Source organism: Drosophila mauritiana, chromosome 2L (genome assembly GCF_004382145.1).
Source record: "Drosophila mauritiana strain mau12 chromosome 2L, ASM438214v1, whole genome shotgun sequence".
NCBI classification, from domain to species: Eukaryota; Metazoa; Arthropoda; class Insecta; order Diptera; family Drosophilidae; genus Drosophila; species Drosophila mauritiana.
In genome coordinates, this window is record NC_046667.1 from 3,698,751 (window position 1) to 3,712,794 (window position 14,044).

Here is a 14,044-nt window from a genome sequence, read left to right on the forward strand (position 1 = left end):
CTCTACTCGTCGCTTGTCTCTTTCTACATATTTCTCAGCCCGCTTCTCTCGATTCTCTCTTTCTCCATTCGGGCTCTGTTGCTTGGGTTCGTGGCTCAGTCTTCGAGAGTTGATCGTGGCCAACACACCTGCGCGCGGATCGCTGGTTATAGCTGTTGGAAAAGTGAACTGCATTGTGAGTGCCTCTCGCTCTATATCTATCTGTATCTTTCGCCGATGTATCTTATTGAGCGGGCCCAGAGCGCTAGTGTGTGTGTGAGTGAACTTGTTGCATCGCCAGTTGCCTCGAGAAAAGCGCTTTTCAACTGCAACTGACTCTGTGTGTGGGAAGAGTTTGGGACTACTTGAGGAGCGAATTGGTAGCTGCACTGGCTTCAGCTCCTATTTCAAACAAAATGTAGAAAAACACATTTCAGCTGCCGTGTATCTCTCGTTCTCGTTCGGTTTTCAGTTCGTTGAGGTTGAGGTTTCGGTTCGGGTTTTTCTTCGTTCGGTTTTCATATCTGTGAGATACAAATACATCGTGTGTTTGTGCGCGAGTTGTACGTGGATTTTGGAAGGAAAAAAACTACGTGGTTTGTGGTAGCTGACTGCCGTTGATGCTGCTGCTGCTCCCGTAACCGCCCCCCTGCCGCCCCCTCAGCCCCACCCCCTGCGGCGATCGTGCCGTGATTTGAATCTCAAAATTGTCCCTTAGTGTGCGTGTTTTTTAAATACATTTACTTCAGAGTGATTCGGTGAAATACTTGTTAAAACTAAAATCAAAGCTGAAAAGATAACAAAAAATTTCCAACAGATACCTTGAAAATTTTAATAAAATTATTTTCTTTTAAATTCACAGAATCTTATTAACAGAAGTTTACAAAAAAATACAACAAGAAAAAACAACATACAATTCAAGTGCCACTTAAATGATATAAATTACTACTTTATAAACCAAAAACAATGCCAAGCATTTCAGAGCTTACAAACTGACAAAAAACCAGCAGAAACATATTGAAAAAACTACTTGGATACTTGAGGACGCAAAGATAAAGCCCAAAGAGCCTGGGGCTTTCTTCTGCTTAACCCACAGGTAAGATTCCGCCGAGAACAGGCCCTGCCCTCCCAGATGAACACAGAAATTCCACACCACTTATTTTTACTTGTATTATTTTGTGTTGTTTTTTTTTTTTTTGTGGCGTAGGGCTAGCTAATTACTTTTATTATTTTTTTATTTTGGTATTTTTTGCGTTGGCCAAAAAGGCAGCGAGTACAAAAATATAACGAGTACGCAGACAGAGAAGGAGAGAGAAAGAGCCCAGATATATCTCAAAACCTGCTCCACAAACAGAAAGAGACGGGGCGAGAAACGCGAAAGAGAGCGCAACAACGTTGGCGGTTGGTGGACTGTCGACCGACAAGCGGCTTCCACTACAACTGCATGTGCCACTGTCATTGCCACTGAACTCAGTGTGGTGCCGCACAGTCCACGGTGGAGTACGTCCCCCATACCCCCGCAACTCCCGTTGCTTCCCCACCATCCTGAACCACCCGCTTGCCCCATTGTTGTTGCTGTGGCGCTCAGTTCGAGTTGGACGGTTCGAGCCGGACTCGAAAAACCTTCGCTTGGAATTCTGGGGGTCTCTTATGGGTGCTCTCGGTATGGGTACTTCGATTGAAAATGGTATAGACAATTTTTATAATATTGTTTAAAAATGTTAATCGGTGGTAATAACGTTACATTTCTACCAATCTTTCCTATTGCAAAATTTTGTAGCATCTCGTTAGGTCTTAGAAATATATATTCAAGCGAGATCAATATTAGGAAATTTAGTTTATAAACTTCTTATTTATTCTAGTGTTTTTTTCAACAAGTCTATAGTCTACTCTATTTTGATCTATATATCGTATTTTTTACTTATTTTGCCAAGGGTATTAAGGTCTTCGGTTTTAAAGATCGTGATTTTTCACATGTTTCTTCCATTTCTGTTTCTTTTCTTTGTAAACCAGTTCACTTGTAGCCAGTGCCAGTGGCCAGTGGTCGCTCTCGCCGTCTTTTTCGCTCCTTCTCGGCTTGGAATCCGGTTTTTTGGTTTTCTGTTTTCGGTTTTCGGTCGTGGTCGCGGTCTTAACATGGCTCGATTCAGATTCGGAGCTCGGCTGGGGCTTTAATTGTCCAGAACGTGTGGCCAAAGAGGAAACGCAATTGCCGCAAGCTTCTGTTGGGTTCAGATACCGATTCGGATTCGGATTCAGCCTCAACCTCAGACCATCATCATCATCGTCATCTACATCTCTTGATTTCTTTTAAATGCTTTACTTTTTCCTTCATTTTTAAGCTTTTTTTGTAAAACGCCTCCCGCGCTCTCACAGTCTGCGTTTTTTTTGTATTTTTTGGTTGCGGTTCTATAAAGTTATTGGCTTTTGTTTTGCCTCAGTGGAGATCTATTTTGGATGTTCATTGTCTTGCTCTATGGGCCATTTGGTTTTGTGTCCAAAAAGAGTTTTAGCATAAGAAAGGGAGTACCATAAAAGTTTATTGCGCTTAACCTCTTTGGGTGGGTTTTCCTCTCCATCTTGGGCCACCAACTATTATTTTTCGGTTGCACCAGCGGCAGGGGAAAATGTTGTTAATTGCCCTGTGGCAGGAAAATCGAAATTAATTAAAATCGTGACAAAATAGTTGATGAATTTAGATTTACCATAAAGCCGCAGAACAATGGCTCGTTAGCGATCGCCATATTCGGTTTTTAAATTGAAATGGCTATATGGACACGCCTCGTTTTGGCACGTGTGTATAATTCACCTGATAGACCAGTTCATTTATTGTTGTTCTGGAACGGGGAACTCATCAATTTTGATGGGGGAATTAGATGTTGTCTAGGGAATATGAATTTTTGATTCTATCAACGAAATCAGACAGCGGAAAGGTGATTATAGGTTTACATATTAAATTTTGGGCTGGGTTCCAAAAGATGTGGAAGAAAAAGATATATAAATAATGTGTACCCACGATCATGATTTGTGTGCAATTAGCATAATCCAATTGCATTTGGATTAATAAATCATAGTCTTAGTGCTTCTACACTTATTAGCATAAACTCTTCCAATAGATAACTAAGAATGGACCTATTGAAATTATAACACAATAGATTGCCTGGAAAAGTAGCAATCCCGCCAACAAAAGATCTTAAGAGCTCAATTCAAGGGTGAAATTTTTGAATGGATTTAGTTCGAATGAAAGGAGCAGCACAATATGACAAGGGAATTTATACGGAGATCGGCTTAGCATTCAAAGTGGATTACTTCAAGAGGGATTAGAAAGAGTCAAAGTTAAGCCGAAATAATTCAATTTTAGGAACTAACTGTCTGAAATTCTGCTAATCCCAAGGAGGTTTCAATTCAATTTTGTAAAATATATTTATTTCGGCTGGCTATCTGTCTATCCCATTTATCATTTAATAATAATCCCTTGGGGATATTCTGCTCACTCCGCGTGCTCCATACTTTAATCATAACAAATCTTTGGTCGTAACTTGAAAGCATTTTCAATTTATGCTAACGACATTATCAATCCTGCTGCAGCTGCATTCCCGAACCCATAAAACTTCATTAGCAGTTGTTCGTTTCCAGATTTCCCCGCGAAATTAGCAAAGCTTTTTAAATTAATGGCCAGCACACACAGGAACGCTGGGTGGAGGGGTGAGGTGCGGGGTTCTGGCCAGCACTACAAATGTGTAAATCTCATGGATATTAATCAAGAAAATTATAGACAAGGCAGCGCAGGAAGATCGCCTGCCTACCTTGGAAGCAAAAAAAAAAAGAAAAACAACAACGCAACTTGCTTTCCACCGAGGGCAATGATTATGCTAGATTTTTAATAGCTTTGACTATAATCTCAGATGCTGCTTGGGCCCGAAAGGGTTTTCAGATTAACGCATGTGAAGTGCAGGTCTCTTCGCTTCTTTTTTTTTACTCGGTTCTCCTCTTCGACTATAATTATAAGTCTGCGGCGGTTTTTCCCCCTCTCCTTCGCTGTCTTGATTATTAGCTACCTTCACACAAACATATGCACACACTCCGAGGAAGAAAAAGTATCCCGAAGGGATTAAAACACAGCCTGGCCAAGAGCATTCCGCACTGCACAGCGGATCTGGGCGACCCTTTTTCCATTCCTTCACCCGTAATACCCATACCCATACCCATTCTCCTCCTCCGGGGAACTCCTCCCACCACTCCACTTTTCTTCGTCGTCATCTTCTGGCTTGTTTGTTGTTGTTGGCCGGTGTTTTGTAAGCAAACTGAAGTGCATATGGGGGCCCGGTAAGCACTCGGCCCAGAAGATAAGGTCCGAAAAGAAGGTTTACTGATAGACAACGGGTGTACCTCGGCCTCAAAATTGTGGGAGGTATTTCTAGCTAACGGTCCCTATTTTGAAAACCTAAGAATCTTTATGAGTTGGAAAACAGTTAAGCTCCGGTTAGTGGGTAACATGGGATTTATCTGACTTTAAGTAATATTTTTTTCAATATTATTTTTCTAGTCATTCAGAAGCATTCTATTTCCTTTAAATACATAGATCCTTCTAAGATATTAAAGGTTATATAATGTCTTGGCAGGGAAAACCTGATATACCCCTTTCAACGCATATTCACTGGGCAGTAAGACGCATGGACATTTCCAGCCATCGTAGGCCATCATCAGAGGGACAAACTCGCCTCCTCAGCTCTCTGCGTTTTCTATACAAATACTAAATCCGTTTGCCCAGTGTGTGTCTGTGTGTTTGTATATTTTTCTGTTTTTTTTTTTATCAACTGAAACCTTTTCACTCTGCTGGGCCCTGGGTTTCTGCTGGCCTCAGTTGTTTACACACAAAAACCCAGCAAACGAACCGATCCCGGACCCAGAAATCCAAGGAAAAGAAGCAAGACGGCTCAAAAAGAAGAGGAGGGAAAAAAGTGGCAGCCAAATTGCTCCTCGATATCTTTTATTTTCCTCCCAGCAGTAGTTGGTCTTCTGGCTCTTTTTATTATATGTACGATACAGAGAGAGAAACGAGTTCAATAGTAGTTTGCAATTAAACATAAAAAAGGAAACTTACAAAAAGTCAGAGCAAATTAGTATTTTTACCTCCCTACTAATTCCCAGAACTATTATAATTATATTATATAAATAATATGGAGTGCACAATAATTTTTCCAGTGCAGCTTCAGACGCACACATATTGGAAACTTTAAGCCTTTGGCTTCATTTGCTGGGCAACCGTTTGCGCAAACGTATCTGTGGATCTTTGAGTACGAGTATCTTTGTATCTCCGCATCTGTATCTGTATCTGTGCGCACAACTCTCTCTCAATATTTCTACGGCAGTCTACGTGCCGTCGCTTTTGCTGATGATGTCCATTATTTACATGAATTTTATTTGTTTTTCTTATTTGGCTTGACGTTTTCAAAAGTGCCGATGTTTCAAAAAAGATAATGAACGCTGAATTGTACATTGTATGTGCACAGGGTGTGGGGTGAAACGTGGGTCCAAAGCGGTCGTAAATGCAAAAGTGTGGAAACAATCCCTAGAAAAAGTACTGAGATCGGAAAAAAATATATAAATACCCAAAACGGGTTACGCTTTAGTTTTTTTTTTTCGAGGCTACCAGAAATACGTGAGCCCAAATTGGAGTGGGATTATCGGGATCGTAATCGAATGAGGCATTGGCGGGGCCATCGCTCATCTACAGCGAAGGTTCCCTAAGTTGGGGGATTTATTAGATCAGATATGTTCTTTATTGAATCCAATATAGATAGACTGCGACAGATTATCAGTGAGGGCAGGAGAACTCGCATGGGTGAGATTAGCAGTACGATGTGTGCTGCTACCATCAAAAGGCATCGAACTGAAAGAATTATCCAATTACTATCTAATAAACGTGGCGATTAGTTTGGCATGTGCTAGTCATACAAGGGAACACAAAAACGATTCGATATGGTTTTCGTAAGCATTTCTAGTGTAAATATTACAATTAGATCATCTATTTACCAAATATCTTAACTGCGTACTCCGTTGTCTACCAAAGACTCCCTGATATGGAGCACGATAAGACCTACCCACATCTAACAGCTATTTGAATTAATATACCTCATCCACTTGAACTATACGTGGTCCGTAGAGTCATTCCCCCACAACAATGATACACTCATGTTCAAGTCATGATCTCAGCTACTTTATAGAGCTAATCTGACAGCGCACTCTCCAGCCAGACAATGCCAAAATAATTTCCATAGATAAGACCCCCACAATGACTAGTCATCCGTACGGAAAGAACGGTATCTTCAACAATAGGCGCCTCTCCAAAATCTTGGCTAAGCTCATTTTTAACCAACTATGACGATCACTTCGCTTGTTGTTAGCCCAATGTTAATGTTGGTCTTAATGACGTTGCAGCATTTTGCATTAAAATCAACCGAGACAGCGAGAACGATTCTAGCAAAATGATAAGCAAAACTCATTGCACCGACAGCTGGGTTATTTTTAAAGCGTTTTTTTCAACTGGTTGTACATTTAAATGAGGATAGTGCACCGAAAGAAAAGGATGGCTCACTGAGGAATGTTTGTTATATGGGGCTTAGTTTTCGGCCAAAAATTCATTGCTTAAAGCATATTGCTATAAATTCTTTTAATATTATAACAAATATTACTTTTATATTTTCGAATATCTTAAACGATAGATCATAAAATATATATATTGTTGCCATTTTTTGCTGTGCAAGGCGTTGGGAAGATGGCAGCCAGAAGCGTTTGCAAGATGGGGCCACAAACTTTATGGTCCGGCCATCATTGTGATCATTATTATGTGCATTATTTTGTTATTATCGTGATGATCACGTTCCGGGACCCGATCCCCTGCCCCTTCCCCTGCCTCTGCCTCTGCCACTGCCCCTTCTTCTTTTGAGGCACTCAGAAGTCGAGGCTCCTGTTGCGTAAATCCAGTAAGCAGTCGGTCGAGTTCGGTTCGAGTCATTTACCAAAACCGACGGCAACTTGGCTGCCTGCCTCTGTATCTGTATCTTTGTATCTGAGTGTGCCAGGGTATCTGCCGATATGCCATATATCACAGGCACATATATAATATAACTGGGCGAGAGTGTGTGTGTGTGTGTGTTTATATCGTTACTACTGTGCTGCTTACTCAGTCTCAGAGGTTCGGAGGCAGGTTTTTTTAGACGCACAATCTTATCTAACCTGCGCACTGGAAGCAACCGATCGCGGTGCCAAACTGCGACTCGTTTTCAGTTTAGTTTCACTCGCCGTCGTCGGCAGTCCGCCGCTGATAATAATAAACCAACAATAATAATAAAATTCCTATGGAAAAAACACAGCAAGAACCCCATAGACGAGGGCCATAATGTGATAAACTGCTTAGTTACCCTGTGAAAATATACGTACTGTGATACCAAAACGTTCTCAGAATCGTATGGGTAACTTTCGAGAAAATTATTTTTTCATTTTAGTTTTTTTTGTGTCTACTAAATCACGTTCACGTGGATAAATTTTGAAAGATTTGCTTTAAAGTGATAATCTTGGGCTATTTGCAAGTTAATTGCCATTAAAGCTGTTTAATTCTGTGATAAGAAGTGCAAAAAGCAAATTTGAAGAAATTCATATCTAAAAGTGAGTTACAACCGCTTGCGATAAAAAGAGTAAATATTCTATAGTATATAATGTGCCTTACCAAACCAAGATCATCAATATTTCAGTTACAAGGAAACTTCCCACAGAGAAAAAACTAAGTTAATAATGAAATATCTATTTTAAACCAGTTTGCGTGAGTTTTTATCATACCCTGTACTACCCTAGGAGCAATAAAGAATACAACGTGGAAATATCTGTTTATTGCACTCGGTTCGCAATTAAGATAAGCCTCGAAAAAACGAGAGCCCAATTAACCCAGCACAATCGTGTACTAATTGTTATTTACCACCACCCTTATTTTATTTTCGGCTCTTTCTGTTCTATCCCTATCTCCGGCAGTTCCAACGGAATGTGAAGAGCCCCTCCAATATAATGCCCACGGAAAGCTCATCCAGCGAGATCTCCGGCGGAGGAGGCGGTGCAATACCCATGCTGCGACCTTCCCGGATGGATCAGTTTATGAACTCGATGGCGGCGGCAGCGGCGGCGGTGGGTGGCGGCGGTCTTCCTGGTGCGGCGGACAGAAACGGCGGATCCGGAGGATCGGATGGTGGCTCCCAGAATGGCAACGGCGATTCGCGCAACTCATCGGCCAGCCGGATCTCGGCGTATGAAACACAGCTGGCCTATCAGCAGCATTTGGCCGGACTGCATGGTCCGCCGCCACCGCCACCACCATCGCACCACCGCGAGATCTCTGCCTTTGTGCCGGTTCTGCCCACCGGAAAGGTGCGTCCGGGTAGTAATTCCAATTACGAAATCATTGCCATGATGGCGGACAAGCGGAAGGAGTTGGCCTTAAGGGAGGCGGCTGCGGCGGCGGCAATGTTGGGCCGAGGTCCTGGAGGACCCGGCGGTCCTGGTGTGCCACCGCCCGGGGTGTTGTATGGACCAGCTGGCGTGCCACCTCCGCCATATCTCACCGGACCGGGTCCTTCGCCCACGGGAGCCGGCAGCTTTCCATTTCCGCCAGGAGCCGCCGCCGCAGCTCTATTTCCACCTGGCCTGGGTCCTGGAATGCATGCAGGACTCGATAGACGCCTGCTACGCGCTCCTGGTCGGGCATCCCGGCCCAAAAAGCAGTTCATCTGCAAGTTCTGCAACCGACAGTTCACCAAGTCGTACAATCTGCTCATCCACGAGAGGACACACACGGACGAGCGGCCTTATTCCTGTGATATCTGCGGCAAGGCGTTCCGGCGACAGGATCACCTGAGGGATCACAGGTGAGTCGAGGTTGGGGTACAAGAAATCACAAAAGGGGGCAGTCTGCTCGGGTAATTGCCATCAGGCCTGCAGTTATTCTTGGTGCTCAAAGTGTGAACGAATGGCGAATAATGGAATACCCTGTAAAGGCAAAGGATAATTAGATCAATTTATTGGTTACTAGAAAGTTTATACACACATTCTGAAAAGGTGCTACAAAAATCTCGGCCAAAAGGGAAGGGCGAACACTACTTTTAGATATATCAGACAATCGCTTCAAAAGACCCCTTTTACCATAAGGAATTTTCCAGGAAATGTTCAGACTTTACGACGAATTTTCCTACCTCAACTCAAATAAGTTTCCCCATAAAGCGGACCCAAAATCAGAGCTCCTCTGACGGCCAGTAAAACTCCAACTTGGCCGCAGAGTACAACACAAAGTTAATTAACTCTGTTGGTTTTCCTTTGGGGCTCCTCCACCAGCATTAAAATTGAGGGATGGCCAAGGGGTTGGGGCTATATATCGGGTCTGTGTATCCCGGTGCCGATCCGATGCCCATGCCGATGCCAGGCAGCAGGTCTCCAGCATCCCGGCTTCAATGTGTCGGCCTGTCCGAGCGTTCTGTCTTTTGATCGTTCGGTATCGGTCCATTTGTCGTTTGTTTGCTTTGCCGCGGGGCTAATTCTTCTTAACTTTTTTGTATTTTTTACCAGAAACGCGCGGAGCATGGGAGAAGAATCTCGGGGCTTCGGAGGCAGAACCTGTTTTGGGTTTTTATACATTTTTTTTTCCACCAGCAGCTGCTGCTGCTCCGATGCGATGCTGAATCTGTGGCTCCGTCGAAGATGGGGACTTTAACTTTTAACTGTGCCTGCTGCTATCCAACAACAAGTGGACGCCATTGCCAAGATGGCCGCCATAAACATAAAAAATTAATGCAGCCAGATCGCATGCACGAAAGTTAAATACCCTATCAGTTAAGAGAATGAAAAACCTTAAAGAATTGGGTTTAAGGTTAGAACAAATCCGGGTTAAGTTTTATGTTAAAAAAGAAAGAATGAGAAGAAATATGCTATAGTATTAGATATATTATTTATTTTATTGTCTGCTCTGGCCAGTTATATCCTTAGTTAGGGTAGTGTATTGGAAAGCTGTATATCAGTGAGCTTTATCGTTTCAAGTTAAGGCTGCATTTGAGCAGAGATAACTGTCAACCTGGGCTACCAATTGCAGCTACCAGAAAAACGCCCACGCCATAACAATAAAGTCTAATTGTTTCTCCACTTGTATTTGCCCAGGTATATTCACTCCAAGGAGAAACCCTTCAAATGCACGGAATGCGGCAAAGGCTTTTGCCAATCGAGGACCTTGGCTGTCCATAAGATCCTGCACATGGAGGAATCGCCCCACAAGTGCCCCGTTTGCAGTCGATCATTCAATCAGCGCTCCAACCTGAAGACCCATCTGCTCACCCACACGGATCACAAGCCCTACGAGTGCTCGTCGTGCGGCAAAGTTTTTCGCCGGAACTGCGACCTACGACGCCATGCCTTGACCCATGCGGTGGGTGAGGTCAACTCCGGGGACTATGTGGATGTGGGCGAAGAGGACGAGGCCAGGAATTTGAGTGGCGACGAGGAGGATTCGCTGCTGGAAGTGGACTCGCCTCGCCAGTCGCCAGTTCACAACTTGGGCGAGTCTGGAGGATCGGGTGAGAAATCGGAGTCCGAAAGAATGAGACTCAAGCGCAAGGCAGCCATCGATCAGGAGGAAAGCGAAGAGGAGTTCGATGACTTCGACGAGGAAGAGGAACTGCAGGATCTGCCAAGAGTACACGATTTGCCCAGAGAAGAGGACGACGACTTTGATCCCGAGGACGAGGAGCAGGCAGAGGTGGCACTGGTGGCGCGTTTCCAGGCGAGTAAGGCTGCCGCCACATCGCAATCATCCTCGTCAGTGGGCGCCAAACCGGAACGCCAGGGAGTGACCCACTGCCATCATGAGGGTGGTGAAACCTACACAATGCGGCCACATGGCGAGAAACATCAGGAGGAGCCTGGAAACTCTGGCATTACCAGCCTACCCGTTCCACCTTCCTTTGTGCGATATCCTGTACCACCTGGGGCAGCTGGACCACCGCCCGCACCACCTGGAGCTCCTCCACCGACTCACCAGCACCCAGGACATCCACACTTACTCCCACCCAACGGGGATCCCTATTTGCCCATTCTGCACGTTCGACGCGACTTGCACCACAAGAGCTTGAACCTTTCGAAGGCTGGTGTTCCACCGCCACCACATACACCACCCACTATAATAACCCAGCCGGAGTCGGGTAAACCACCCAATCAACCTTTGCATTCACCGCATGAAGCTATGCCGAGCTTCCTGGGATCGATACCCATGCGAAAGAGGATTCTTCCGGCACCGACCTTGGACTTGATGGATCCGCACCACCATCCTGTATTGGGCCAAAGGACCTTCGTGGACAGTCCCAGCATATATGCACTGAATATGTCGCGACATCCGCCCAGACAACTCCTGGGCAAACCACCGAGTACGGAAACCAGTGGAGCCACCACCGAAAAGGGACCACCAGTGGCAGCACCGCCCATAGCACCACCGCCTGCACCACCAAGGAGAACAGGGTTCAGCATTGAGGACATAATGAGACGTTAGAAGTAAACTGAGAAAGAACTAGTAAACTATCCATAAATGGAGGTAAAATCGGAATAGAAAAACAACACAATTTGGGAACTATTTATCAAAGCTCTTAAGAATTTGAAATATCAAAAAGATATGCATTAGTTTTCCCAATAAATACATACATCTCGTTTGTTGTTCTGGTATTTCATTTAGAAGGTCTTATGAACCGATTTTTCTACAACTGATCAGACAGTTATTGTTCCCAATGGTCAAACGAGGGTTTTCCCTTTTTCGACCCACAAGTACATTAAAATAAATTTACATCTACAGTTTAATACTTTTTAGTACAATGTCTAGGCAAGGCAATAAACCTAAACTAAGTAATAAAAACAGTTACACCCCTAAGCGATAATTGTAAGCGAAACAAACTCCGTTGTTGCATTTTATAGAGCTCTTATGCGTTAGGAACTTAGCTTAAATCTACCCATTTAAATGTTTAAGCCTTTAGTACGAGAGTCTATCGATTAGTTTTTAATGTGTGGCCCAACACTAAGTGTTGCTGTTTGCTGAGTGAATTCCAATTTTTTATTTATGTTTCCTTATCCGGTAAGCTAATCTTAATGAGTAAACAAAATCGTAAATCGATTTTGCTGTAGGGAAAAAAATGGTTGAAAGTAAAAGTTAGTGTAAAGCAGAGCATAAACAAAATCAAACTACAAGCAACATTCCAGTTGAACCTTATGTAATTAGGCTTAAGTTTTAAGAGTTAAGCAACCCATAGAATTCCATGGTCTTCCTTCAATTTTAAATGATTTTATTCAAACCATAGCGAGTTAGTTGATTTCAAATAAAGTATGCATTAATAATGAAAAACTATTGCATGTCATTTTTTTGGGTGGGATCTTCATTGAAGTGTGATCTAAAAAAATCGACTTTGTCTGACCAAGAATCCCAAGGCTCCGCCTCAAATCCACTTTATTCAAAGCACTCTGGGCAGTTAAGTTGAAATGAAGTTAGCTAATATCGGAGAGATCGATGTCCAGATTTTTTGCCGCTTGATTGAAAGGAAGGGATCTGCGTAGAGTTATAAAAATCCACTGACTCACTCGCATGAGGCCATCAATCACAGACGGCGGTAATAATACTTCAGGCACGTTTCGAGGCCCCGGCCGCCAAGCCCCTCCCCGACCTCCTAGACACGACAGTTTGCGGTTTGTGGCAACGCCTTTAACATTGACTCAAATCGACGAAAAATCGGTGGATGGGGCTCAAATCAAAGTACACCACTCGAACACGTAGAAAGTTCAATTAAAATGCCACGGAAATTGTCATCACCGCCAGTTGGAGTCGCCCGGCTTCCTGGAATTTCCTCATTGGGCGGATTGGACGCCCATTTTTAACCCCCACCGATGACATCAATTTCTGGTTCAACTATAAAATAATTCGCGTAAAGCCGAAGAGTTTCTCCGCCAGATGATATCATTTGGGTCCAGGAAAGCACGTGATTTGTTTGCCAAACTGTGCGTGAGAATGCTATTTTAATGCCTTTATCTGCATTAAAAGTTTATGAACTTCATGGAGCACGCAGATTTTTTATATTTTTAATAAAAGAGCCAGGGCTGACTCTTTGTTGTTTTTTTTTCAAAAAAGTTTTCGATATTGAATGTTTTGAATAACAATTCTCAATCGTAGAACTCCTTCAAAGCCTATCACCCTCAACTGATTATCAACCTTATAAAAAAAGTAAACCTACAAGCATAATAATAATAATATAAAGCATAATGGAGGAATTGTCTATTGAAGAGCAGGACCTGATCAAGAATATCTATAGAGTATTGGACAAGGATAACGAAGGTGCCATCACATCGAAGGAATTGGCACAGGTAATCCGAGCATTAGGTCGACAGCCCAACGAATCGGAGGTTCAGTCCTTGATAAACGAGGTGGACTCTGATGGAAACGGATCCATTGCGAAGGAGGAGTTTTGCAATGTGATTCTGCGCAAGATGCACGATACAAATAAGGAGGAGGAGCTGCGCGATGCATTTCGCGTTTTTGATAAGGAGAACAATGGGTATATCTCTACTACCGAGCTGAGGGCTGTCTTCATGGCACTTGGTGAGAAATTGGAAGACGACGAGCTGGAAGAGATGATACGCGAGTACGATTTAGATCAGGATAATCACATTAATTTCGAGGAGTTCACCAACATGATGACCACCCGTTAAAAAACCACCCTTCAACAACGCACACGTGTTCTAAATTTACAATCATACTGCAGCTAAAGAAATTGTTTATGGCTTATTGTTAAATTATTTTATTTCAAAGACATTTGAATTCTTTCGAACTCGAATAATAAATGCGCCCAAGACTTCGCACTACTACCGACTAGGGGGCGCTGTTTTAGATCATGTTTTTAGTACCAACTTTCGGCGCGACATCATCTAGCGCCACTGTGGCAGTCTTTCGTGATTTTGTAGTTCACGATCTCGCCATGATAATGATGGCGCCCCGAAAAGTTAG

At 43.4% G+C, this 14,044-nt stretch overlaps 2 protein-coding genes and 1 long non-coding RNA gene across 6 annotated transcripts; 2 read left to right on the forward strand and 1 right to left on the reverse strand.

Moving 5' to 3' along the window:
• Window positions 1-84: 84 nt before the first annotated feature.
• Window positions 85-12,394, forward strand: LOC117150982 (protein bowel). 4 transcript variants are annotated; one of them, XM_033318176.1, is made up of 4 exons: window positions 85-175; window positions 842-1,075; window positions 8,008-8,894; window positions 10,174-12,394. In XM_033318176.1, exons 3-4 carry the CDS (start codon window positions 8,041-8,043, stop codon window positions 11,552-11,554), a joined length of 2,235 nt encoding a protein of 744 aa, XP_033174067.1. In that variant the 5' UTR covers window positions 85-175; window positions 842-1,075; window positions 8,008-8,040; the 3' UTR covers window positions 11,555-12,394. The 4 variants fall into 4 exon arrangements, with proteins under 4 accessions (XP_033174067.1, XP_033174068.1, XP_033174070.1 ...); XM_033318177.1 differs by having other exon boundaries at window positions 112-255; XM_033318179.1 differs by lacking the exons at window positions 85-175; window positions 842-1,075 and adding an exon at window positions 7,247-7,454.
• On the reverse strand, window positions 2,364-2,968 carry LOC117151018. The gene is made up of 2 exons (XR_004460801.1): window positions 2,685-2,968; window positions 2,364-2,621 (listed from the first exon to the last, which is right to left on the reverse strand). It is a non-coding gene; the product is annotated as an uncharacterized LOC117151018 (long non-coding RNA).
• Window positions 12,395-13,233: 839 nt separating the features above from the next.
• On the forward strand, window positions 13,234-13,897 carry LOC117150992 (neo-calmodulin). Its single transcript, XM_033318196.1, has one exon. It carries the CDS (start codon window positions 13,303-13,305, stop codon window positions 13,747-13,749), a length of 447 nt encoding a protein of 148 aa, XP_033174087.1. The 5' UTR covers window positions 13,234-13,302; the 3' UTR covers window positions 13,750-13,897.
• The last annotated feature ends 147 nt before the right edge of the window (window positions 13,898-14,044 follow it).